The sequence below is a fragment of the Microcaecilia unicolor genome, chromosome 1 (assembly GCF_901765095.1).
Source record: "Microcaecilia unicolor chromosome 1, aMicUni1.1, whole genome shotgun sequence".
NCBI classification, from domain to species: domain Eukaryota; kingdom Metazoa; phylum Chordata; class Amphibia; order Gymnophiona; family Siphonopidae; genus Microcaecilia; species Microcaecilia unicolor.
Genome location: NC_044031.1, coordinates 104,379,219 through 104,406,668, shown reverse-complemented (window position 1 = coordinate 104,406,668; position 27,450 = coordinate 104,379,219). Strand labels below are relative to the sequence as shown.

General features: G+C 47.0%; 1 protein-coding gene across 1 annotated transcript in view; it reads right to left on the bottom strand.

Annotated features, from left to right (window-relative positions):
* LOC115467686 (abl interactor 1) overlaps positions 1-27,450 on the bottom strand; it is a 244,673-nt gene that overhangs the window by 124,402 nt on the left and 92,821 nt on the right. Inside the window, exon 3 of the mRNA XM_030199283.1 lies at positions 2,342-2,518. Within this exon, the coding sequence (XP_030055143.1) occupies positions 2,342-2,518 (177 nt within the window). The remainder of the gene's footprint in view (positions 1-2,341; positions 2,519-27,450) is intronic.

The following is a 27,450-nucleotide window of genomic DNA, read 5'->3' as shown; positions in this document are numbered from 1 at the left end:
CTCCCATCTTTCACCCACTTCATTAGTCCCCAGTTCCCATCCTCTGTACTCACTCTCTTTGCCACCATCTACCCTCCACTGCATCTCATCACCCTATCGGTCCCAGCTCCATCCATGTCTCCTTCCCTCCCTTGCCTCCAAGGTCACTCTTCTGTCGCTTACCCTATACCCCATGCCCAATAGCTACTCTTTCACCATCTTTTTAACCCCTTTCTACCCTAACTCAACTCCCTTCAGAAACTCATCCCCTTCTCCTATACCCCTCACCAGTACCCCAATCCCCTTTCAATGCCTAATATCCTCTTTCCAGTCTTCCAGGTCATTCACATTATTTCTCAACCGTTCCCCACATCATCCCCTTTTCTTGCCCTTCTTCTCATATCCCTATTTTCACATCCTGCTTCTTACCCTCTCCCACCCCCCAGTCCAAGCCATCTCCTGCTCCTTCCCTCTGCTCACCACCCCTCCCAGTCCCATCTATCTCATCTGTTCCTTCCCTCTTTTCATCACCCCTCCCAGACCCATCCATCTTCTGCTCCTTCTGTCTGTCCCACCTCTCCCAGTCCCATCCATCTTCTGCTTCTTCCCTCTGCCCCACCTCTCCAAGTTCCATCCATCTTCTGTTCCTTCCCTCTGCCTGGATCTGGCATCTCCTCATTCCTCCCCTTGCCCCCCCCCCCCCCCCCCCCCCAGGTCTGGTATCTCCTCCTTGTTTCCCTTGCCTCCTCCAATCCCATTAAGTCTGACATCAAGAAGGTTGAAGAAAACAGGAGATAGGATGATGACATTAAAAAGTTGAAGCCAATTAAGTTAGTCTATGTTTCCCCCTTCCTTGCAAAGCCATCATCTAGTACATTCAAAACAAAGCAAATCTATGCACTGCTACATCTTTGTTGTTGTTCTTTATTGTTGGTTGCATTTTTATTTAATCTCACATTTTCAAACATGCTGGCTTGTGCAGCATATGGCTATACACAGAGGAAGTATTGGTTTCATCGATTAGAGTACTAATTTATTCTACATTTTAAATCTGTGTCATTTGGAGGGGCTGGCTATAGAGACTCCCCCTGTATTCATGCTAGTAAAGGGTCACCAAGTGACCAAAACAGACATCAGATGCAGATGTGATTCCATGTGCCCCAATGAAAAGAGAGTTTAATTCTATTTCCAATTAATTTGAATATATTCCATCTTTATAACACACGCTTCCCAAAGGTAGATTACAAACACAGATGAACAGTTAAGATCAAGAAACAGGATATTCTCACTGAAATTTCTACATCTGTATTGTACAGAACAGCGCAGAGAAATGAGCACAAAATACAGAGATAACTGCTTGTTTCTACCAGCTTCCCATATCTAGAATTAAATAAAAATTGAACATCAATAAAAGTTGTTTTAGTGATGTTCAATTTTTATTTCATGATACTTAAATTTAGATATGGGAAGCTTTCAAATAAATTAAAAAGCTGTCAAATAAGTAAAAAAGAAAACAAAATCTTTTGTCCTCCACCTTTTAAGGCACTGCTGCATATCCAAGTGGCATAGCATTAGACTTTTTACAGTAGGACCACACATTTATTTTTAATAATCTTTTGCTACTGCTTTAGCACACACAGAGCACGAGCCACGGAACGGTCCCTGGGCCCTTCTTATACAGCCAAGCCAGCCGTCAAAAAGAAAGAAGAACAGTGAACATCCATCAGCCTCACACAGCCAAGGCCAAGCGCCACCGCCAAACAGTTGGGCTGCAGCAGTGCAGCCTGCCCTGCATCGACCACACCCTGGGCGATGCAGACCATGCACTGAAGAGGATCCAGGCCTGGGCCTCCGTGCACCCCCACATTGCTGCCTGCCTGCACTGCTTGAAGCCTGGAGGAGGAGAAGAATGTTGTTGAGACAGCTCACAACGGCCGCTGTGGCTCTGGCTGAGCAGCTCTCTGGACGATGTTCTCCTTTTCCTGGATTCAAGCACTTCTGCAGACAGCACAGCATGGGGACGGGAGACAGGGAGTGTGCGGACGGCTCACAGCAGCAGGCGACGACTGCGATCCTGTTCTGGAACTGGCAGTGGCACCGCGTGCAAGCAGGAAGTTGGAGGCACGTGCACATAGGTGGGAAGGTGAGACGCTTGCATGCGCATAGGCGCCGTTTTTGTGAAAAATCGATTTAGGGGAGCGACCGCTCCCCCTGCGCCCCACCTAGCTACGCCACTGAATTTTACTAGAAACACATGGAGTTACTCTTATTTTCTTGATCAAACCTGAAAGTTCCAAAGAAAACAGTATTAGAGATACAGCAAGATAATAATTTAGCACTGGTCAAACTAAAACAAAATTACCTTAACTCCATGGCCAACATCATCCAGCACTGTGAAGTCTATAGGTTTTCGAATATATCTCACAGGACGCTCCATGTTTGCCGGTGCTATAATTTTGTGAGTGCGTGCTGTGTTCTTATTAGTTGTTAAAATGCCTATTTCTCTGCGAGCCACTTTTTCTTTATGAATGTCCACAGTCTGAAATTGGAACAGAAAAACTTATTCAAATGTTAAAATTCAATGAAAGAACAAAGAGGCTTAGAAACTACCAATCACTGTGGCTCTTGCTTTAAAAATAAACAAAGTTAAACAAGAATATCAAAGCAAAACAGCAATCGATATTTATGAATTAAAGATTGTGGCAGACCCAGTTCAGTGGCTGTGGACTCAATTTCCAAGTCAGATATTGCACTTCCCATGCCAGATAGGGATGCTTTGATTCCTTCTGTCAATGGTCTGTTAATGCTGACTCCAAAGTCATACCCTGGCGAAACCTAATGGCTGGATTTAGGACCCATCACTGCAAGATTCAGGAGGGAGTCTTAGTGTATGGTACCTGCCAAAAACTATCACAACAATAACTGTCCTCAGCGAGTTGGTAGGGTATATAAAATAAGGGCAAATTCTCCAAGGAGATGTAGAATGAAGGCCCAAAACACCAAATCCCAGCCTCACTTTCAACTGAACTAAAACTAAAAGCCCAGAGGATCGGGGGGGGGGGGGGGGGGGAACTACCACCTTCCCATCAAAAAATAAAGATTAAATCACTAAGAATACTACATATACAACATATGCAATATCTACAAACTATTTCTTACTGAAAATATGTTATATAGCTATACTTTCCAATTAAAAGAAGGTAATTATTTTTTTTTAAAAACAAAACATTTTCTACCTAAGGTTTTAACACAAAAATGTATATCATCACATGGGTTTAGCCCTTACCCAAATGTCCTTTTATTGAGCTGGCCCTGTGGTTTAGGGCATAACACAGTACAATCAAGATCAGCAGATTTGGGGGGGGGGGGGGGGGGAGAGATGGCTACTTGTTATCATGCCAGTCTTTGCCAACCAACAGCAGCGGCACAAAAAGGATGTACTCTGCGGGAAGGTGACCTTTCAGTCCTCAGAAAGATGAAGGGCTCTAAAGATCTCATTCATACTAACTGGAAAGTGAAGAAACTGGTAGAGACCACTAAGGAATAAAGCAAGAAAAATAAACATCGATATTCAGCTATGTAGCCTGTTTCAAATCATACATATATTTATTCAGCGACACTAGCCATTCAATGTCAGATGTTTTAAACATATACCTTCTATTTGTATGGGCCACATGGAAATCTTTCCTTTAGTCGCAGCAGATGAATCCAGAGACTTGTGGGTTGTGACCATCAACCAGCAGGTGTGTGCTCTATAAACAGAGCTCCTAGCTCTCAGAGAACGAGTCCGTGCTCTTGAGGTTAGAGTAGCAGAATTGGAGGAGCTGAGGGAAACAGAGGTATATAGAGGAGGCCTACAGGGATGATGTAGAGAAGTGCTGCCTTGGAAGAGGGAGGTCTTATAAACAGCATCACCCTGGAACAGCTGGAAGTAATCCTGTAGCCAGGACCAGCACAACAGGGGATGTAATATCCTCTTGCACCGAAGATGTGTCTCCAGGAGCTACTGCCCAGGAGGGAAGTGTTAGGACAGCTGTTGTAGTTAGTGATTCGATTATTAACCATGTAGATAGCTGGGTGGCTGGTGGACGTAAGGATCGCCTGCTCACTTGCCTGCCTGGTGCAAAGGTGGCGGACCTCATGCATCACCTAGATAGGATTTTAGATAGTGCTGGGGAGAAGCTGGGTGTCTTCATACATGTAGGTACCAATGACGTAGGAAAATGTGGGAGAGAGGTTCTTGAAGCCAAATTTAGGCTCTTAGATAGAAAGCTCAAATCCAGAACCTCCAGGGTAACATTTTCCAAAGTGCTACCCGGTCCACGCGAAGGAGCCAAGAGACAGGCAGAGCTCCGGAGTCTCAATGCGTGGATGAGGGGATGGTGCAGGGATGAGGGTTTTAGATTTTTAAGGAACTAGGCAACATTCTGGGGAAGGGAGAGCCTATTCTGGAAGGACTGGCTCCACCTTAATCAGGGTGGGACCAGGCTACTGGCATCGGCATTTAAAAAGGAGATAGAACAGCTTTTAATCTAGAACCTGGGGGAAGGCCGACACTCGTTCAAAAACATATGGCTCGGAACAAGGTATCTTTCAAAGATATCAGCAAAACAAGGAAGATAGGGTATCCCAATAGAGAGGTTGCAAAAGAGATCATAGTAGACCAGGTGACCTTAAATAAAAAATCTGATAAAAGACTGCAAATTAACACAGTCAACTAATGAGCAAGATATAAATAGGACAGTTTGAAATATCTATATGCAAATGCCAGAAGCCGAAGAAATAAGATGGGAGAGTAAGAATATATGGCACTAAATTAAAAATTAGATATAATAGGCATTTCAGACCTGGTGGAAGGAGGATAACCAGTGGGACACTGTCATACCAGGGTATGAAATATATCATATTAATAGGGTAGATCAAATTGGTGGAGGGGTAGCTTTGCATGTTAAGGAGGGCATTGACTAAAATAGACATAATTCTGCAGGAAACAAAACACATCTTGGAATCCCTATGGATTGAAATTCCATGTGTAAAGGGGAAAAGGATAGTGACAGGAATGTACTACCATCCACCTGGCCACGATGAACAGATGTAGAAACGTTATCAGAAACTAGGGAGGCTAACAAACTGGGAAACACAATAATAATGGGTGGTTTCAATTACCCCGATATTGACTGGCTAAATGCATCAAGGAATGCTAAAATTCCTTGACAAAATCAAGGACTACTTTATGGAGCAGCTGGTACAGGAGCCAACAAGGGAAGGAAAAATTCTAGACCTAGTCCTTAGTGAAGCGCATGATCTGGTATTGGAGATAATGGTGCTGGGGCCGCTTGATAAGTGATCATATGATCAGATTTGATATCGGCTTTGAAATCCAATACTTCAGTATTTAACTTTCAAAAAGGAGACTATGATAAAATGAGAAGAACGATGAGAAAGAAAAAACGAGAAGCAGCTGCGAAGGTCAAACACTTAAATCAGGCGTGGATGCTGTTCAAAACTACCATCTTGGAAGCCCAGGCCAAATATATTCCATCTATCAAAAAAGGAAGGAAGGAAGACCAAATGACAGCTGCCATGGTTAAAAAAGTGAGGTGAAAAAAGCTATTAGAGCTCAAAGAAAATCCTTCAGAAAATGGAAAAGGAACAGACTGAAAATAATAACAGCATAAGGAATGGCAAGCCAAATGCAAACAATTGATAAGGAAAGAAAAGAGAGACTTTGGAAAAGAAAAGATCGTGATGGAGGCAAAAACATATAGTAAACATTTTTTAAAGTGTATATTAAAAGCAAGAAGCGGGCAAAAGAATCGGCTGGACTGCTAGAAGACCGAGTGAGAAAAGGGGCAATCAGGGAAGACAAAGCCATAGCAGAGAGATGAAATGAATTCATTCCTTCGGTCTTCACCGAGGAAAGATTTGGGAGACATACCGGTGCCAGAAATGGTATTCAAAGTTGACGAGTCAGAGAAACTGAAAGAAATCTCTGTAAACCTGGAAGATGTACTGGCGCAACTTGACAAACTGAAGAGTAGCAAATCTCATGGACCGGATAGTATTCATCCCTGAATAATGATAGAATTAAAAAATGAACTTGCAGAACTACTGTTAGTAATATGTAATTTATCTTTAAAATCAAGCATGGTTCCAAAAGATTGGCAGGAGGCCAATATAACACCGGTGATCCTGGAAATTATAGATTGGTGAGCCTGATGTCGGAGCCGGGCAAAATACCATTTTTATAATAGTCTCTACCAAAGAACAAAATTACAGAGCATAATCAAAAACATGGATTAATGAGACAAAGCCAACATGGATTTAGTGAAGGGAAATCTAGCATCACCAATCTATTACATTTTTTTGAAGGGGTGAACAAACTTGGATAAAGGTGCGCTGGCCGATATTATGTATCTGAATTTTCAAAAAGCGTTTGACAAAGTACCTCATGAAAGACTCCAGAGGAAATTGGAAAATCATGGGATAGAAGGTAGTGTCCTGTTGTGGATTAAAAACTGGTTAAAAGATTGTTAGGGTTAAATGGACAGTATTCTCAATGGAGAAGGGTAGTTAGTGGGGTTCCCCAGGGGTCTGTACTGGGACCTCTGATTTTTAACATATTTATTAATGATCTAGAGATGGGAGTAACTAGTGAGGTAATTAAATTTGCTGATGACACAAAGTTATTCAACATTGTCCAATCGCAACAGGATTGTGACAAATTACAAGAGGACCTTACGAGACTGGGAGACTGGGCGTCTAAATGGCAGATGTTTAATGTGAACAAGTGCAAAGTGATGCATGTGGGAAAGAGGAACCTGAATTATAGTTATGTAGTGCAAGGTTCCACATTAGGAGTCACCAACTGGGAAAAGAATCTAGTCATCATTGTCGATGATACGTTGAAACCCTCTGCTTAGTTTGCGTCGGCGGCTAAAAGAGCAAATAGAATGTTAGGTATTATTAGGAAAGGAATGGAAAACAAAAATGAGAATGTTATAATGCCTTTTCATTACTCCTTGGTGTGACCGCACCTTGAATACTGAGTTCAGTTCTGGTCACCGCATCTCAAAAAAGCTATAGTGGAATTAGAAAATGTACAGAGAAGAGCAACAAAAATGAAAAAAGGGGATGGGACGACTTCCCTATGAGGAAAGGCTAAAGTGGCTAGGGCTCTTCAGCTTGGAGAAAAAGCTGCTGATGGGAGATATGGTAGAGGTCTATAAAATAATGAGTGGAACGGGTAAATGTTAAACACTTGTTTACTCTTTCCAAAAATACTAGGACTAAGGGGCACGCAATGAAGCTAGAAAGGTAAAATTATGTATAATCATACCTGATAATTTTCTTTCCATTAATCATAGCTGATCAATCCATAGACTGGTGGGTTGTGTCCATCTACCAGCAGGTGGAGATAGAGAGCAAACTTTTGCCTCCCTATATGTGGTCATGTGCTGCCGGAAACTCCTCAGTATGTCGATATCAAAGCTCCATCCGCAGGACTCAGCACTTAGAGAATTACACCCACGAAGGGACACTCTGCCCAGCTCACCACCGCCGAAACGGGGGAGGGGAATTGACCCAGCTCATCCCCACACAAGTGGGGGAGGGGAATCCGTCCAGCTCATCCCCGCGGAGCGGGGGAGGGACACCACACCCGCCGATGCGGGGGGATCTGGCTTATCCTGCAACCGCAACAGGAGCTGACTGACCCTAACACCGCCGAAGCGGGAGGGGTACAAAGCTGCCCTACAGCCGCACGAAGCGGGAGGGAGTGCCGGCAGAATTTTAAGTCTCAATCCAGCCCCGTAAAACGGAGGGGAGAGGAATGCAGCAGCTCACTGTAACACAAACTCGTCTTAACTCTTGAAGAATCCAAGTGAAAAAACTTGAACACGAAGTCTTTCTGAAGTAACTGAAGACTAAACTTGAACCTGAAATGCAACCAGAATAAAACAGTACAGATATCTGGGAGGGGCTATGATTAATGGAAAGAAAATTATCAGGTATGATTATACATAATTTTACCTTCCATATCATCAAGCTGATCAATCCATAGACTTGTGGGATGTACCGAAGCAGTACTCACCCAGGGCGGGACATTGAAATCCCTGACCTCAACACTGAAGCTCCAAACCGGGCCTCCGCCCGTGCAGCCACAGTCAAACGGTAATGCTTGGAGAATGTATGAGCCGAAGCCCAAGTTGCCGCCTTGCATATCTCTTCCAAGGAGACGGATCCGGCCTCTGCCATCGAGGCCGCCTGAGCTCTCGTGGAGTGAGCCTTCAGCTGGATAGGCGGCACCTTCCCCGCGGCCACATAAGCCGCTGCAATGGCTTCCTTGACCCATCTTGCCACTGTAGGCTTAGCAGCCTGCAGACCCTTACGAGGACCTGCAAACAGGACAAACAGATGATCCGATTTCCGGAAATCATTGGTCACTTCCAAGTATCTGATGATGACTCGTCTCACATCCAGATATTTAAGAGCAGAGTACTCCTCTGGGTAATCCTCCCTACGAAAGGAAGGGAGACAAAGCTGCTGATTCACATGGAAGCGAGAAACAATCTTGGGCAGGAAGGAAGGCACTGTGCGAATAGTCACTCCTGCCTCAGTGAACTGCAGAAAAGGCTCTCGACATGAGAGCGCCTGGAGCTCGGAAACTCTTCTGGCTGAAGTGATAGCCACCAAAAAGACTGCTTTCAACGTCAGGTCTTTCAGAGATGCCCTCGACAAGGGTTCAAAAGGCGGCTTCTGCAATGCTCTTAGTACCAGGTTGAGATTCCACGCAGGCACCACTGAGTGCAGAGGAGGGCGCAGGTGATTAACTCCCTTGAGAAAGCGCACCACATCTGGCTGCGAAGCCAGGGAAGCACCCTTCAGGCGGCCCCTGAAGCAAGCCAGAGCCGCTACCTGGACTTTAAGGGAACTGAGCGACAGGCCTTTCTCCAGACCTTCTTGCAGGAACGCCAACACTGAAGAAATTGGAGCAGTGAAGGGAGAAAGTGAGCCTGCTTCACACCACGCTGCAAAGATACGCCAAACCCTGGCGTAAGCAGTAGAAGTAGAGCGCTTCCTCGCTCTCAGCATAGTGGCGATGACCTTGTCTGAGAAGCCCTTCTTCCTCAGACGCTGCCGCTCAATAGCCAGGCCGTAAGACCAAAGGGGGAGGGATCCTCCATCACCACGAGACCCTGATGTAACAGGCCCTGCTCCACTGGCAGCCGCAGAGGATCGTCGACTGAGAGCCTGATCAAGTCCGCATACCAGGGACGCCTGGGCCAATCCGGACCCACCAGGATTACCCTGCCGGGATGCTTTGCCACCCGGTCTAGCACCCTGCCCAACATGGGCCAGGGCGGGAACACATAGAGAAGCTCTTGTGTCGGCCACTGTTGGAGAAGAGCATCTACTCCCAGGGATCGAGGGTCCCGTCCTCTGCTGAAAAAGCGTGGCACTTGGCAATTGGCCGATGACGCCATCAGATCTAGGCTCGGCTGGCCCCAGCGCTTCGTGATGTCCAAGAACGCCTGAGCAGATAGCTGCCACTCTCCGGGCTCCAAGGTATGGCGACTGAGAAAGTCCGCCTTGACATTCATGACTCCGGCAATGTGGGCCGCTGAAAGCTGCTCCAGGTTCGCTTCCGCCCACTGGCAAAGATTCATAGCCTCCTTGGCTAGAGGGGCGCTCTTGGTACCTCCCTGGCGGTTGACATAGGCCACAGCCATGGCATTGTCCGACAGGACCCGTACAGGCTTCAACACCAGTACCGGGATGAACTCCAAAAGCGCCAACCGAATGGCTCTGAGTTCCAGGAGGTTGATAGACCACTTTGCCTCTGCAGGAGACCAGAGCCCCTGCGCTGTCCTTCCCAAGCAGTGGGCTCCCCAGCCCGACAACGAGGCGTCCGTCACCAGAGGCATTCCCGCAGACAACTTGTCTGTCTGCATCCACCAGCTCAGCGCCTTGCGCACTGCTGGGTCCAAGGGAAGGCGCACAGCATAATCCTCCGACATCGGAGTCCAGCGCTGCAGCAAAGAGTGTTGAAGTGGTCTCATATGAGCCCTGGCCCAGGGCACAACTTCCATCGTGGCCGTCATAGAGCCCAACAGCTGCACATAGTCCCAAGCCCGAAGTGGAGAGGCTACTAGGAACTGGTCCACATGAGCCTGAAGTTTGACAATCCGATTGTCTGGCAGGAACACTCTGCCCACTTGGGTGTCGAATCGAACTCCCAGGTACTCCAGGGACTGAGTCGGGCGCAGCTGGCTCTTCTCCCAGTTGATGATCCATCCCAGGGAGCTCAAAAGAGCAACTACCCGGTCCACAGCTTTGCCGCACTCTGCATAAGAGGGGGCTCGGATCAACCAGTCATCCAGATAAGGATGGACTTGTACCCCTTCCTTTCGTAGGAAGGCCGCGATGACCACCATTACTTTGGAAAAGGTCCGCGGAGCAGTAGCCAACCCGAAAGGGAGGGCTCTGAACTGGAAGTGTCGTCCCAGGACTGCAAAACGCAGAAAGCGTTGATGAGGAGGCCAGATGGGAATATGCAGGTACGCTTCCTTGATGTCCAAGGATGCCAGGAACTCTCCTGCCTTCACTGCCGCTATAACAGAGCGGAGAGTCTCCATGCGAAAGTGCCGCACTTTCAAGGCCCGATTGACCCCTTTGAGGTCGAGGATAGGCCGGACAGAACCTCCTTTCTTTGGTACCACAAAGTAAATGGAGTAACGTCCCTTGCCAAGCTGACTTTCTGGCACCGGAACGACCGCGCCCAGGCGGATCAGATTGTCCAAGGTCTGCTGCACTGCCACAGCTTTGCCCGGAGACTTGCAGGGAGAGAGTACAAACCCGTCTTTTAAGGGTCGGCAGAACTCTAGTTTGTAGCCGTCTCTGATGACTTCCAGCACCCACGCGTCTGAAGTTATTGTGGTCCACTCGCCCAGAAACGAGGACAGCCGTCCTCCAATCTGCACTGGGGCGTGGACCAAGACCCCGTCATTGGGTACGAGACCCTGGGGGAGGACCGGAGGGAGCACCTCCGGGACGGCGGTCTCTGCGAAAGGAATGCTGCTTGGGGGAGAAATTCCTCTTGAAGGAAGAGGGGGCAAAGGAACCCGACTTGCCCGGGCGGTACCGACGGGCTTCCTGCAACCGTCCTCTGGAGGTACCGGGACGAGTACTAGCCCGAGCCCTGACCTCTGGTAATTTCTTGCCCTTAGACGTGCCGAGATCGGTCACGATTTTGTCCAGCTCGACCCCAAAGAGCAGCTTGCCTTTAAAAGGCAACCTAGCCAGGCGGGATTTAGAGGCGTGGTCAGCAGACCAATGTTTCAGCCAAAGCCACCGCCGCGCAGAGATTGTCTGAGCCATGCCTTTCGCTGAGGCCCTCAAGACATCATACAGCAAGTCTGCCAAATAGGCTAAGCCCGATTCCAGGGCCAGCCAATCAGCCCTCAAGGAATGATCCGAGGGGGAAGCCCGCTGCACCATAGTCAGGCACACCCTGGCCACATAGGAGCCGCAAACTGAGGCCTGCAAACTTAAAGCCGCTGCCTCAAAGGACGACCTTAAGGCCGCCTCCAATCTTCTGTCTTGGGCGTCCTTTAGGGCCGTGCCACCTTCCACCGGCAACGCCGTTTTCTTAGTCACCGCAGTGATTAAAGAATCCACGGTAGGCCACAGATAGGCCTCACGTTCACTCACAGCCAAAGGATAGAGGCGGGACATAGCCCTAGCCACTTTAAGGCTCGCTTCTGGGACATCCCATTGAGCCGAAATTAAGGTGTGCATGGCATCATGCACGTGGAAGGTTCTAGGCGGGCGCTTCGTCCCCAGCATAATGGCAGAGCCAACAGGGGCTGAGGGAGAGACGTCCTCCGGAGAGGAAATCTTCAAAGTGTCCATGGCCTGTAACAACAGGTTGGGCAAATCCTCTGGGCTAAAAAGCCGCGCTGCAGAGGGGTCATCCGCTCCATCCGAGCGGGGATCCGTCTCCTCCAAGGAATCCGCAAAGGACCGTTGGGAGACCTCAGACACGCTGCCCTCATCTACATCGGAGGAGACAAATTCCTCCAAGGCCTGGGAATCAACCCGAGGGCGTTTACCTCTGGGAACCTCAACCTCTTTACCAGACGAGGGAGCAGGGGCAGCGTTGTGCATGAGGAAGGCCTGATGCAGCAGCAAAACAAACTCGGGGGAGAAACCCCCCAGACTGTGCACTTCCGCAGCCTGGGCAACAGCCCTAGACGCACCCTCAACCGGCGCTCGCAATAGCGGGGGAGAGACATGCTGCGCATCCAAAATGGCGTCCGGCGCGAAACTCCGCAAAGGAGCCGCGCGGGAAGAACGGCTCTTAACTTTAGCCGCTTCTGTGCCGTCGCCCAAATTAAGGGCGTTCATGGCATTAATGTCTCCAACCTCAAGGGCGGCCCAAGAAGAAGCCGTCCGAGCCGCGTGGCCGGCCAAGATGGCGGAGGCGAGGAGCGGGGGATGGGCGTTTATGGCGGGAAAAACCGCCACGCCGGAGGAAGGACCGGGACATTCATCGGTCACGAAACTGTCACCCAACAAGGGCGAATCAGGCTTTAAGACCCCCGCATCCCCTCTAGAAGCGCTCAAGCGACCCGGGGAGCGACCCTTTGCGCCCTCGCCCTCCGACGCCATATGCCACGAGGAGAAGAATCGGGGAACCCCCTGCCCGCTATAAAAAGGTAAAAATTACCTGCTGTCCGCTCCGAGTTGTAACGACCTGGTGTCCCAGTGAGTAGCTGCAATAGACGCTTAAATAAACGTCGAAATAAACGCCTTTAAGGACGTTCAAAATTTTTTTTTTTTTTTTTTTTTTTTTTAACGGAGCCAGCGGGAGGGGGGAGAAAAGGAGGGACCTGGCACCACCAGGTTTGCACTTGCTCAAAAGAGCCCTCAACCCCAGGCACTCAACAAAACCTAAAAATTAGGCTTGGAGGCCTAGCCAGAGCTGCTGCTGTGTGTGACCACCACCTGCTGAGATAGAGAACATACTGAGGAGTTTCCGGCAGCACATGACCACATATAGGGAGGCAAAAGTTTGCTCTCTATCTCCACCTGCTGGTAGATGGACACAACCCACCAGTCTATGGATTGATCAGCTTGATGATATGGAAGTAGTAAATTTAAAACGAATCAGAGGAAATATTTCTTCACTCAACCTGTAATTAAACTCTGGAATTCGTTGCCAGAGAATGTAGTAAAAGTGGTTAGCTTAGGGGGGGGGGGAGGGGTTAAAAAAAGGTTTGGATGGCTTCCTAAAGGGAAAGTCCATAGGCCATTATTAAAATGGATTTGGGGAAAAATCCACTGCTAATTTCTAGAAGAAGCAGAATAAAATGTATTGTACTGTTTTGGGATCTTGCCAGTACTTGTGACCTGGATTGGCCACTGTTAGAAACAGGATGCTGGGCTTGATGGACCTTCGGTCTGTCCCAATATGGCAATACTTATGTACTTATATAGAGAGTGCTGAACTGAACTGTGTTATAGGTAAACTGTGTCCAAGAGTAATTTAACATAAGGAATTTCATGTAGCACCAGAAAAAATGCTGATGCCACCGACTAGATTTGAAGCTTAAAGGATAGTGAAAAATCCAAATAAATCCACAAAATTAAATCAATCATGAAATTTAATTATTGATCTTGGATAATCAGTAGAATTTTAAGATACTTAGAAAACTGGATACCCAAATAACTTCAGATTTCTTGAGATTTAATTGAAGACCATTGGATAGCAGCCAGTCAGTTACTAAATCCAAGAAGATTCAAAGGAGACAACAGCTACACATACTATAGCGGAGTATGTTTTATTTCTTCATTTTTTTTTTACCATCATTGGAACATACAATTGGATGAGATTGGGTAGCAGAGCCGGTGGTGGGAGGCGGGGCTGGTGCTGGGCAGACTTCTACGGTCTGTGCCCTGAATATGGCAGATACAAATCAAGGTAAGGTATACACAAAAAGTAGCACATAAGAGTTTATCTTGTTGGGCAGACTGGATGGACCGTGCAGGTCTTTTTCTGCCGTCATCTACTACGTTATCCACTCCTACCTTAGCTAAGATAATATTCAAGAACTGTTATGACCTCATGTGCAACTTTCTTTAAATTAGTCCCCTTATTTTCTACTCCTGTTACTCTCTATCTATGTATATATTCCATCTTTGCTTACACCCTATGCTGTTTATTAAAACGTTTTATTGCTTATTGTGTTGACATTGTAATGTAGCATAATATGCCATACTTTGTATTTGAATATTTTTACTGCGGTTATTGTCTATTGCTTATGATTGACTTATTTTTGCTATATACTGACAAGTGAATTCCTTCAAAAAGGCGGTAAATAAATCCTAAAAAACAAAATACATATATAAACAAAGTCAGGATTAAAAAAAAAAAAAAAAAAAAAAAAAAAAGTCAGTGAAACCCACACCCCCCCCCCCTAATTCTATAAACCTGAATGCACAATTTGACTCTCAGTGTGCAAAGTTGCACATGCAAGTTATAGAACACTGCCAGTTACATGCATAATTTGTTAAACTAGCCAACTGATGTTAATCATGGGCTATAATTGGTACTAATTGGCACAAATTTGCAGTTACGTACAAATTGAGAATGCAAAATCCATAGAGCACAACTGAAAGAGGGTGTAGACCTGGGAAGAGCACACTCAGCACTTATGCACACAGGTTACTATCAGTTACATCCCAGACAGAAATGCTTGTCACTAAGTTAGGAGCGTAACTGAAGACTTTAACTAGTGTTCTATAACAGCAATTACATGCATAATTGCCAGCATAGAGTTTGTACTTAGTGTACATCATCCAGATACCTAATTGTAGGCAACCTATTGAGAATTACCCCAATATGTATATCATTGGCTAATAGCTGCGCAACCCAGAAACCCTCTCATAGAGGGTATATTTGAGAACTAATCTTGCTACTGCTGAACAATCAACATTTCACCCATCTCAGCCAGAGTCTGCAGGTCTTTTAAACCAACTTTAGGCCTCAGAGTGACCTTTTGCATGTTCTTTAACCCACAGCTACTGATTTTAGAGGGATGACCTGATGTAAGCACTGTTTTAACAGTGCAAACTGTTTCCACTTTACAATAAGAGTGCCTCAAGTGATATTCCAGCACAATTGCATTTATATCCTTCCTCCAGTCTGTACCTCTTCGCTAACCTTTGGCACATCCATGTTTGGTATGTTGAGACCTTTGCTTCAAATTAACTTCATACAATAACAGCTCAATTCACCATCCAGAAATATTTTAATCAGCTACACTACTGTGATTTAATACAAACAGACCTTACTTGATGTTTTTTTCTGGAAACAGAACCTGTTTGTGTTTGCTATGACAAAGCATGTGAACTCTCTTGCAATCAAGACCTTGATTTCTTAATTACTCTTTCAATATTTCTAAAACTGTTCTTTCACATTGAAAGTGTAGAGCATGTTGTATATAGATCAGTGAAAAATAGTTTTATTTTTGACAGCAAAAAACTTTTACAAGATTCTGTTGTCTTTCGTATGATATATCATTCATGAAAATTGGTACACAAGTTCAGCAGTAGCTTAACATATCATTTAAAGTCGCTTTCTATGGATCTAGTGTGCTATTAGTATGATAATACTGGGATCATGATTAAGAACACACCAATTTACTCCAAATAATAAATGTAGAAAATTTTTCTTCACTCAATGTGTAATTAAACTTTGGAATTCGTTGCCAGAGAATGTGGTAAAGGCGGTTACCTTAGCAGGGTTTTAAAAAAGGTTTGGACGGCTTCCTAAAGGAAAAGTCCATAGACCATTATTAAAATGGACTTGGGGAAAATCCACTGCTTATTTCTGGGATAAGCAGAATAAAATGTTTTGTACTTTTAGGAGATCTTGCCAGATATTTGTGACCTGGATTGGCCACTGTTGGAAACAGGATGCTGAGCTTGAGGGACCTTTGGTCTGTCCCAGTATGGCAATACTTATGTACTTTATGAAAGGGCAAGTAGAAAGCACTTTCAAAAAAGTAAAGAAATTATGTCTAAGAAATACAATTACAACTGAATTAGCAAACTTATTTCTCTAGTACTCCTCTTAAAATAGTCAGTCATTTCCTGTGAAGATAAGAAGAAAAAAGAAAAACCCTAAGCTATAAACAGTTTCACAAAGTATATCTAATCTGTATTGTTCCCCAGTGGATGACTTTTCAGTTTTTGTAGAGGATGCAATAAAAGTACACCGATAAACATGCAAACGTTTTCTACTTAATTTTTGAAATTCACAAATAATTGCAATAGCACTTCTAAAACATGTGTTGGGGGGGGGGGGGGGGGAGGCAAGGAATACTATAATACTCCATCGCTCCAATGGTGCAACCTCACCTGGAGTAATGCGTGCAATTCTGGTCGCTGTATCTCAAAAAACCTATAGCAGAATTAGAAAATATTCAAAGAAGGGCAACCAAAATGATTAAAGGGATGGATCTCCTCTACTATGAGGAAAGGCTAAAGAGGTAAGGGCTCTTCAGCTTGGAAAAGAGACAGCTGAGGGGGTGGGGATATATGAGAGAGATCTGCAAAATCCTGAGTGGTGTACAATGGGTAAACATGAACTGATTGTTTATTCTTTCGAAAAGTACCAAGACAAGGGGACACTCAAAGTTACATGACAGTATTTTTCAAATGAAAACTACTACTACTACTTAACATTTCTAGAGCGCTACTAGGGTACAAATTAACAAGGACGGCCGGTCCCTGCTCAAAGGAGCTTACAATCTAAAGGATGAAATGTCAAGTTGGGGCAGTCTACATTTCCTGAGTAGAGGTGTAGTGGTTAGGTGCCGAAGGCAACACTGAAGAGGTGGGTTTTGAGCAATGATTTGAAGATGGGCAGGGAGGGGCCTGGCGTATGGGCTCAGGGAGTTTGTTCCACGCATGGGGTGAGGCGAGGCAGAAAGGGCAGAACCTGGAGTTGGCAGTGGTGGAGAAGGGTACCTAAAGGAGGGATTTACCTGTCTTTTCTAGATTGTGAGCTCTTTCAGCAGGGACTGTCTTTTCATGTATGGTGCACAGCGCTGCGTATGCCTTGTAGCGCTATAGAAGTGATAAGTAGTAGTAGTAAGCACAATGAACACATTTAGGAACAACCCACTTTTTTTTTTTGTTACATTTGTACCCCGCGCTTTCCCACTCATGGCAGGCTCAATGCGGCAGGCAATGGAGGGTTAAGTGACTTGCCCAGAGTCACAAGGAGCTGTCTGTGCCGGGAATCGAACTCAGTTCCTCAGTTCCCCAGGACCAAAGTCCACCACCCTAACCACTAGGCCACTCATCCTCTAATCAGTTTGAGGTCCATTATGGCCATTCATTTTGTCTCAGGAAAGTTAGAATTGATTCATTTACAGCCTAGTCCTTGGGAGTCACATGATGCTCTGAGAGGCAAAGACGTGCAGCTTTTCCTCTCTGGGGTCCCTACATGTTTTTGGCCCTAACCCTGCTAGTTACATCTTTTAGAGACACTATCCTCTCCTAATCACATTCAGATCTTATGGACAGAGAACTGAGGTTATCGCACAGTGAGGTGTCTGGCAAGGGTTCAAAAAAGGAAAACAAAAAGGTGAAGCAGGTGGACAACAAGATGGCAGATGCTGGGACTATGGAGGACTTGCTTTTATAGATGTGTAACTCACCCAAATCACTGAAGTGGTTGGCTGAGCACTAGAGCCACGTCTCGGGCACTTGTCGGAACAGCTCGCCAACCTGAAATCTCTTCTAGCATACACCAGCCCTCGGACCGGAGAATTGGAGCTGCAAGTCTCCTCATTGGAGGATTCCTCTGTGCAGGCAGACGAGACCCTGACAGTGCTAAAAAAAAAGGTCAGCGAGTATCGATGACCTGGAGAATCGCTCCCACAGGAGCAATTTAAAAATAGCAGGTTACAGAGCACTCTCTGGCTATGGTGTTACAGCGCTGGTTAAAGCAGGAATTTGCCTTGTAGACAGTGCAGGACCACAATTATCTCCATAAAGTGAAAATTCTCTGAGGCTATTGCCCAAAGGGGACCACTTAAAAAAAAAAATATGAAGATCAGCCAATTATGATTTTCCAGGATTACTCTGTCTCTGCAGGAGCGGTGTCACCAATTCACACCTATTTGTGCGGCACTGCATGATAGGAACACTCCATGACTGTCTACCCAGCCCTGCTTAAAGTCTATGTGAACAGATAATGGAAGCTTAGCCTACTGCAGCTTGCATTTCACAGGTCTCCCATTAAGCCATCTCTCTCCTCTTCAATCTATTCAAAATTCTGCTGCATGACTTTATATTCTGCCAGTGCTAAACACTCATACTAGCCCTCTCCCTCAAGTCACTTCATTCGCTCCCTGTTTCTACATACAGTTCAAACTCCTCTTACTGATTTACAAGTGCCTTCACTCTGCAGCTTCTCAGTACCTCTCCACTCATGTCTCCCTACACTCTTCCCCTGGAACTCTGTTAATTGAGTAAATATCACCTGGAATAGACTTCCTGAGTCAGTATGTCAAGCCCAAGAAGAAAAGGGAGTGTCCACACAACCTGCACAAATATAAAGTCACAGCAACAAAGGGCAGAAGGGAGAAAATTCCAAAAGATTCGGGCAAACTGTAAAATCTTGAACTTACACAAATGATGAGGAGATAATCCAATGGACCCTACACGGGCATGTTTCCTGTTATGCTGAGCGAGAGACCTGCGACACTTAGTAAACCGGACTTAAATTTGGATTTTCTTGTTTTAACCTCGCTTCTATCAATTCACATGTTGAGATGCAGAGTTAACCTTTAACCCCCCCTCTCCCCCCCCCCCCCCCCGGAAGGCTTAATGCTGAAACACGACCCATGTAGGGTTCATTGGGTTATCTCTTTATATCTTTGTGGATTATTAGTTGTGTATTTTGGCAATAAACTGCTCTTAAATGTTCAAAGTTTTTACAATTTGCCAGAGTCTTTTGGAATTTTTTTTTCCCTTCCGCCTTTTGTTGCTGTGACTCAGTACGTCAAGCTCTGGCCACCTTCAAATCTAGGCTAAAAGACCACCTTTTTGAAGAAGCCTTTAACAACTAACTCCTATTTACTTGTTCAGTACCCATGTCTGTTTTACCATTCCTACCTTAGTTCTCTTATCCCTTATTTGTCCTTTTTGATTAAATTGTAAGCTCTATCAAGCAGGGGACTCTCTCTTACATGTTTAGTCTACGTCTAGTAGCGCTAAAGAAAGAAGTAAAAGTAGTAGTAGTATTTCAGCTGCTGTCTCAACCTGCAAGTCCATGAAGAATGCTTACTCCACCAGCTTTTGCAGTCCTACCTGTGAAATGGGAAGGGAAAATTAGGTTCATACCATGATAATTTTCTTTCCTTTAGTCATAGCAGATGAAGCCATTACGTATGGGTTGTGTTCATCAACCAGTAGGGGGAGATAGAGAGCACTCAACTTTTCACAGTGCCTCATGGCCAGCTAGCTCCACTGCCTCTTCAGTATTTGAAGCTTCCAAAGCAGTATGGCAAACCGCAATGGGAATAACATGAACTTTCCTCACAGCGAACTGTGGCCCCTTAAAAAAGGCATCAACTCAAAGGAGGGGGGAATGAACTCATCCTCCTGGAGGGAATAAACTCGTCCTCCACTTTGTATAAACGGAGGGAATACTTGAATCCTCCTGGAGGGAATAAACTCATCCTCCTAAAACATGAACTGGAGGGAATGGACTCATCCTCCTATAACTTTAACAAGAATCCTGAAGACTGTTTTCCGACTCCCCAAGAAAGGAATATAACTTCAGGAAACAAGAACAGCACCTAAAATCAGAATCACTGCAATACAGACAATCATACAGGGAGGGCTCATGGCTTCATCTGCTATGACTAAAGGAAAGAAAATTACCATGGTAAGAACCTAAATTTCCCTTCCTTGTCATCAAGCAGATGAAGCCATTACATATGGGATGTAACAAAGCAATCCCTAAATAGGGTGGGAACAAGCCACACCACGCACTAGCACCTGTGCTCCAAAATGCGCATCCCTCCTGGCAGCCACATCCAGCCTGTAATGTCGGGCGAAAGACAGCTTAGAAGCCCATGTTGCAGCACTGCAAATCTCATGAAGAGATAGTGCTCCAGTTTCCGCCCAGGAAGAGGAAATCGCTTTTGTGGAATGTGCCTTAAAGGCTTCAGGCGGAGCACAGCCAGACAGCAGATATGCTGAAAAGATAGCTTCTTTGAGCCAATGGGCAATAGTGGCTTTAGACGCTGGAGAGCCTCTGCGAGGACCTGCAAACAGCACAAAAAGATGATCAGAGGTCCTGAAAGAATTTGTAATTCGCAGATACTGCAACAGAGTCCTGCGCACATCCAAAAGGTGCAACTGCCCAAATGAATCTGGAAACTCCTCCTCAACAAAGGAGGGAAGAAAAACAGGCTGGTTTAAGTGAAACGCTGAAACCACCTTAGGCATGAAGGAAGGCAGGGTCCGAACCATGACCCTTGGCTCTGAGAATTGCAGAAAAGGGTCTCTACAGGACAGCGCCTGGAGCTCTGACACCCGTCTCGCCGAGGTAATGGCCACTAAAAAGACGGCCTTCAGTGTCAAATCTTTCTCTGAAGCACGCCGAAGCGGTTCAAAGGGAGCCCCCTGACAAGGTGCCCGCACGGGAGGACGGAGCCGAAGCACCCCTCTAAGAAACCGTGCCACATCTGGATGAGCAGCTAAGGACACGCCTTCAACCTTGCCAATCAGGGAGGCCAATGCTACCACTTGCACCCGCAGGGAATTATAGGCCAAGCCTTTGTGTATAACATCCTGCAAAAAATCCAGAATCGGCGAGACAGGAGCCCGCAACGGAGAAAGCGCTCTTGAAACACACCAGACTTCAAACTGGCGCCAAATCCTGGCATAAGCCACGGAAGTGGAGCGCTTACGGGCCTGCAGAAGAGTGGAAATTACCTTATTTGAGTAGCCTTTCTCTCTCAATTGCGCCCTCTCAATCGCCATAAGACCAAAGCGGCAGGCGTCCTCCATGGCCACTGGACCCTGTGACAACAGGTGCGGAACCAGAGGTAACGGAAAGGGAGCCTCCAACAGCATCTGTCCTGGGCCAATCCGAGGCGATGAGCACCACTTCTCCTGGATGCAGCCGAATCCACAGGAGCACTCGCCCTATCAAGGGCCACGGAGGGAAGACATACAGCAAGCCCAGGGGCCAGGGTTGAACCAAGGCATCCAACACGGCACAGCGAGGATCCCTCCGTCTGCTGAAGAAGCACGGGACTTTGGCATTGGAACTGGTCGCCATAAGATCCATCACTGGCTTGCCCCATTTGGCACATATCTGCAGGAATACATCGTCTGCTAGTTCCCACTCCGCTGGATCGATCTGATGCCTGCTTATATAGTCGGCTTGCACGTTGCTCTGACCTGCAATGTGAGCTGCTGACAGGGACTGTAGATGCAGCTAGGCCCAGTGGCAAATTTGTTCGGCCTGCGCGGCTAGAGCTCTGCACGGAGTGCCGCCTTGTCAATTTATGTAGGCCACTGCTGTCGTGTTGTCCGACATCACTCGGACAGCCAATCCTTCCAGGGTCACTTGAAAGGCCAGAAACACCACTTTCAACTCCAGGCAGTTGATAGACCACTCCGACTCGTCGGGCGTCCACAGACCCTGGGCATGCTTCCCCTGGCAATGTGTGCCCCAGCCCTTCAGGCTGGCATCTGTCACCACTAGGCACCAATCGGGGAGCGCCAGTGGCATTCCCCACCGCAACATGCTGTCCGAGAGCCACCACTCCATACTGAGGCGGGCCGCAGGGAGCCAAGAAAGTCTGCACTGATAATCCTGAGATACTGGAGACCATCGTTGAAGTAGAGAATACTGTAGAGGTCTCAGGTGCGCTCTCGCCCATGGCACCACTTCCAAGGTGGCCGTCATCGATCCCAACAGCTGGACAATGTCCCAAGCTCGCAGGCGGGGCATCCTCAGGAGCAGACAGACCTGATTCTGGAAGCTTGCACCGCCTTTGCTCGGGAAGAAACACATAGCCCGAGGCTGTGTCGAACCTGGCCCCCAAATATTCTAGAGATTGCGAGGGGGTCAGGTGACTTTTGGCCATATTGACGACCCAGCCCAGAGATTGAAGGACTGAAACCACTCTGGCTGTAGCTAGATGACTCTTTTTCTGAGTCTGCTCTGATGAGCCAGTCGTCTAGGTACGGGTGAACCCGGATACCCTCTCGCCTGAGAAAGGCAGCTACTACCATCATTACCTTGGAGAAGGTTCAGGGAGCTGTGATGAGGCCAAAAGGCAAGGCCCGAAACTGGAAATGTTTTCCCAACACCGCAAACCGCAGAAACTTCTGGTGCGGGGGCCAAATTGGTATGTGCAAGTAATCTTCTTTCGGTCCAGAGACGTGAGAAACTCTCCTGTCTGTACCGCCGCAATGACGGAGCGCAGGGTTTCCATGTGAAAATGCCGCACTCTTAAGGACTTGTTTAACTTTTTTAAGTCCAGGATCGGGCGAAAAGACCCGCCTTTTCGTGGCACCACAAAGTAAATGGAGTAGCGGCCTAAACCTTGTTCGGCGGGAGGCACCGGGGTCACAGCCCCTATCTGGCACAGACTGTGCAAAGTCTCCTCTACCGCCGCCCGTTTGGCGGCAGAACCGCATCGGGACTCCACAAACACGTCTCTCACCAGGGCATCGAATTCTATTCGGTATCCGTCTCTGATCAGGTCCAAGACCCACAAGATTTTGGCCCACTCCTCGAAAAAGAGGGAAAGTCTTCCTTCGATGACAGGAAACGAGGAGGGGGCCGGCGCACCTGAACTCCAGGCCTTGAACCGGCAGCTGCGGAACGTTTGTCCGAGCGAAAGGAGTTTCTCTGCTGAAAGCGGGCACGCGAAGTGAACCCAGCAGCATGCCCCGAGCGGTACCTTCTAGCTTCACGGAAGCGAGGTCTGTAAGAGGAGCGGACCGCCTGGCCCTTAGAGGAAGGCTTCAGCCTATCTTTGGGCAAGCGCTGAGGTTTGGAATCCCCCAGGCCTTTAACAATGTTTTCCAGCTCCTCACCAAACAGGAGAAGGCCTTGAAAAGGCAACTTCACCAACCTTTGCTTAGAGGCCATGTCCGCCGCCCAATGTCGTAGCCAAAGAGTGGCGAGCCGCCACTGCTACAGCCATTTGTTTAGCTGAAGCTCTGACCATATCATAAAGGGCGTCAGCCAAAAAGGACAAGGCCGACTCCATCCGTGGAGCCACTACAGATAAGGTCTCCGCTCCATCATCGGGCTGTTCCACTGCCTTCTGTAACCAAGCCAGGCAGGCTCTAGCAGCATAACAACTGCATGCAGATGCCCGAACAGTGAGACCTGCCAAATCAAAGGACCGGTCTTGAATATCCTTCAGGGCAACACCTCCTTCAACAGGGAGGGTAGTTCTCCTTGTCACAGCCGTGACCAGGGCATCCACTTTAGGCATTGCAAAGCGAGCCAAATGTTCCTCACTCAGAGGGTATAATTGCCCCATAGCCCTGGCAACCTTCAAAGGTCCCTCGGGGTCAGCCCATTGAGCCGAAATAAGCTCTTGGATGGAGTCATGGAAAGGAAAGGCTCGAGCAGGCTTTCTGGTACTAGCCATCCTTGGATTAATGAGACTGTGCCACTCCATGGATCTTCAATCGAGAGGGCTTGTAAAGCATCTGAAATAAGCGCTGGCAGCTCCTCGCGGTGGAAAATCCTCACCGTAGACGGATCATCAAGCTCCTGTGGCAATTCTGCACCCGACTCTGGCTCCTCAGCCCAAGAAGTTCTGCCAGACCCCTCAGAATCCTCATAGCCCGACCATGGGGGGAAAGGGGGGTGCGCCACACTCAGAAGGGGAATTAGCCCTTCTGCGTTTATCAGGAGGATAAGAACCAGGCAAAGCCAACTCCAAAAGGCCAGGATCCACTGGGGGGGGCAGGCAGAGGGTCCGAAGAACCCTGTGGAAGAGCTCTTTTAAACATGTACGCCCTATGCAGCATTAAAACAAAATCGGGGAGAAAACCGCTCCCTGACCAGGGCTATCAGCTCTATTATTAGCCTCACTCAGAGGACCCCCCCCCCCCCCGGATTCAGGCCGTGCCATGTGGAAAATCCAAAATGGCGTCCGCTGCCAGCTCAGAGCGCAAAATATCGCCGCTTGCCATGCTCGGGCTGGCTCTACCGTCTGTACAGCACAAATTAGAGCCCCGCTGCTGATTTGCGCTTGCCACATTTAGAACAGCGCTTTACAGTCTCCGCAGCCATCGCTGAAAACGGCGGTAAAATTCAAAAATGGCGGTTCGCGCCAAAAACGTCCCGATCGCGGGCCCACCCCAGAGGAGTCAGAAAACACTCTTACCTCACTAGACCGAGTATCACAGCTCCGGTCCTGCAGAAGAATCTCAAGAAAAAAACCTCTTTTCTTTTCTTTTTTTAACGCTGTGAGGAAAGCAGAGGCAAAAGAGGTAAATAAAAACACTCCGGAGGCACAGATAAGTGGGAAAGGCAGGGAAAGGCGAACCAATGTGCCTGCATCCACTGAGTGGGAAAGGACAGGGAAAAGCAAGCTAATATGTCCACATCCACGGGGGCATGGGTAAGGCAGGGAAAGGGCTGACCTATGTGCCTTCAAAGTGAAGCTGCTATAGCCTCTAACACCCCGGCTAACAACTGGCAAGCCAGGAGCCACCCCCAGGCAGATTTTGATGGAGCTCAAAGAAGCTGCAGCCACCCTGCTTGGGGAGATAGAGAATACTGAAGAGGCAGTGGAGCTAGCTGGCCATGAGGCACTGTGAAAAGTTGAGTGCTCTCTATCTCCCCCTGCTGGTTGATGGACACAACCCATACATAATGGCTTCATCTGCTTGATGACAAGGAAAAGACCTTGGTTATCTTTGGAGATCCTGCAAAAGCCGAGAGCTCATGGCGGATGGGACTCCTTAATATTTGGTTTCTGATGGTAGCGTGTGGTACGGAGAAACATCAATGACTGGTACTGGAATACTTCTAATTTTTCAGTTACGGGACTGGAGAACTGGTTGGTCCCTGGCACTTTAGTCCTCTTCTGCATGCCAATCATTAGCACGTGCTAAAAATGCTACAGTGCCTTTGTAAAAGACCCCCCTCCCTCAATTGCACAATTTCTGCCCAATAACCGGGCCAATCATGGTGAAAACAGCACAAACATCTAACCAGTGGGATGTAGCCACGTCTTGGAAAAACAAGCAACACACAGCATTTACAAGAACAAGTCTTTTTCCCTTGTCTTATGGGTCCAAGACTTGGGACCAATGTATTCCATAGTGTATGTATTACCAGAAGTCCAGTCCATAATAATGTTCATTTTTCTTTCCTGGGTAGTATTCCCTGCCTTAATTCTTACAGATCTACTGATTCTCTTAAGCAGTACATTTTTCTAATAAAAAAAGGTGTTAGAACTCAAATGCCAGGCCATTCTCCGGGGTAATCAAATGAGGGACCTACCCAACTATAGCTAGGCCCCCTGCAACCAGACAAAATCTAAGAAAAAGTAGAACTGGTAAGCAGAGCCCAGGATCTTTCATTAAAACTTGGTAACCATAGGTCAATTTTAGTGGGCAATGAAAAAGCTGCAAGGTGCCAGTACTCAATACTCCCGAGTATCTGCTGAAAAAAGCCCCGCTCTGAAGTGTCAAAAGGGAGGGCAGTCAATCTAAGTTACAACCATTTTTAGAACCTATAAAGGCAGCAGAAGAAAGAAAATTAAGAGTCATCATGTTTTGAAGGTAATGTTGAACCCAATGAAAAGAGAATTTCAATCTTTCCCCACACTGCTACAATTAGAGGACACATTACACAAATAGCAAGAGTTGATGGATGCACACAAACACAATGGAGTGAGCTATCGTTTTGAAATTGACAAAAGAACTTGGGAAGGAGGGGAATTTGTTTGAACTTAGGACTCTTGTTACATTCAAGTACACTAAGTATTTCCCTGTCCTGAAGCAAAGTAAGTTTAAGTGACTTGCCTAAGATTACAAGGAGCAGTAACAGGATTTGACTTGGGCTTTCCTGGTTGTCAAACCGTGCTCAAACCACTAGATGACTACTCCCTTTTTTTTTTTTTGGTTCAGTAGGGGTTGACCTCACAATTTCCTCCTGTTCCTTTCAGCTCAAATGAAATGGTTTGGGATCTGGTGCCATAAGTCTTCATGCCCAACCATGCAGAAATTTGGATTTTCCCCTTATTTTATGTTACCTTTCCTCCATTACACATAGTCTGGTCATTCCAGTGATGGTTCTGGGGGCCATGCATCAAGGCTCCTTCTGGAAACCTTGCAATTATGGGCCCTGTCTCTAGCCACTAGGTATTACTCTTAAGCAATGCCCACAACTCACTAATTCCTGTTCCTTCTTCTAGCCCCCATCCCCACACAGGTGTCATAATCAGATCCACTCAAGGGGAACACCAGGGAAATGCACCTTCACCTGCAACAGCTCCCCTTCCCTTCAGTTTGATCCCTCTGGTAATCGGATGCTGTTAGGACTTGAAGCACAGGGGTCCTAAGGAAGGAGGGGACAGGGGGTGTTGGGAAGAGGAGACAGAACAAATAAATGCAAGAAAACATGCCGAGTCCAAGAACAAGCAGATATCAAGGCTGGCAGCCTAGGTTTGTTAGCGATAGACTAGCCAAAGTCAGGCATCAGGAATCATCAGACACCAAGACAAAGCTCCACAAAACATAGAAACATGACGGCAGATAAAGGCCATATGACCCACCCAGTCTGCAACCCCTAATTCTTCCTGTTCCTAAGCAACCCCGCATGTTTATCCCATGCCTTTTTAAATTCTGGAACAGTCCTCGACTCCACCACCTCCACCGGGAGGCCATTCCATGCCTCCACCACCCTTTCTGTGAAATAATACTTCCTTAGGTTACTCCTAAGCCTATTCCCTCTTATCTTTGTCATATGCCCCCTCATTCCAGAGCTCTCCTTCAGTTGAAAAAGGCTCTCTTCCTGTACATAAATGCCCTTGAGATATTTAAATGTCTCTATCATGTCTCCTCTCTCCCTCTTCTCTTCCAGCGTATACATGTTGAGGTTCATAAGCCTGACCCTATAATTTTTGCATTCAAGACTGCTTACTAATTTCGTAGCCGCCCTGTGGACCGACTCCATCCTGTTTATATCTTTCCATAGGTGCGGTCTCCAGAAGTGCACGCAGTACTCCAAATCAGGCCTCACCAGAGACTTATACAACGGCACTATCACCTCCTTTTTCCTGCTGGTCATGCCTCTCTTTATGCACCCAAGCATCCTTCTAGCTTTGGCCGTCGCTTTTTCTACCTGTTTGAAAGCTTTAAGGTCATCAGACACAATCACCCCTAAGTCCC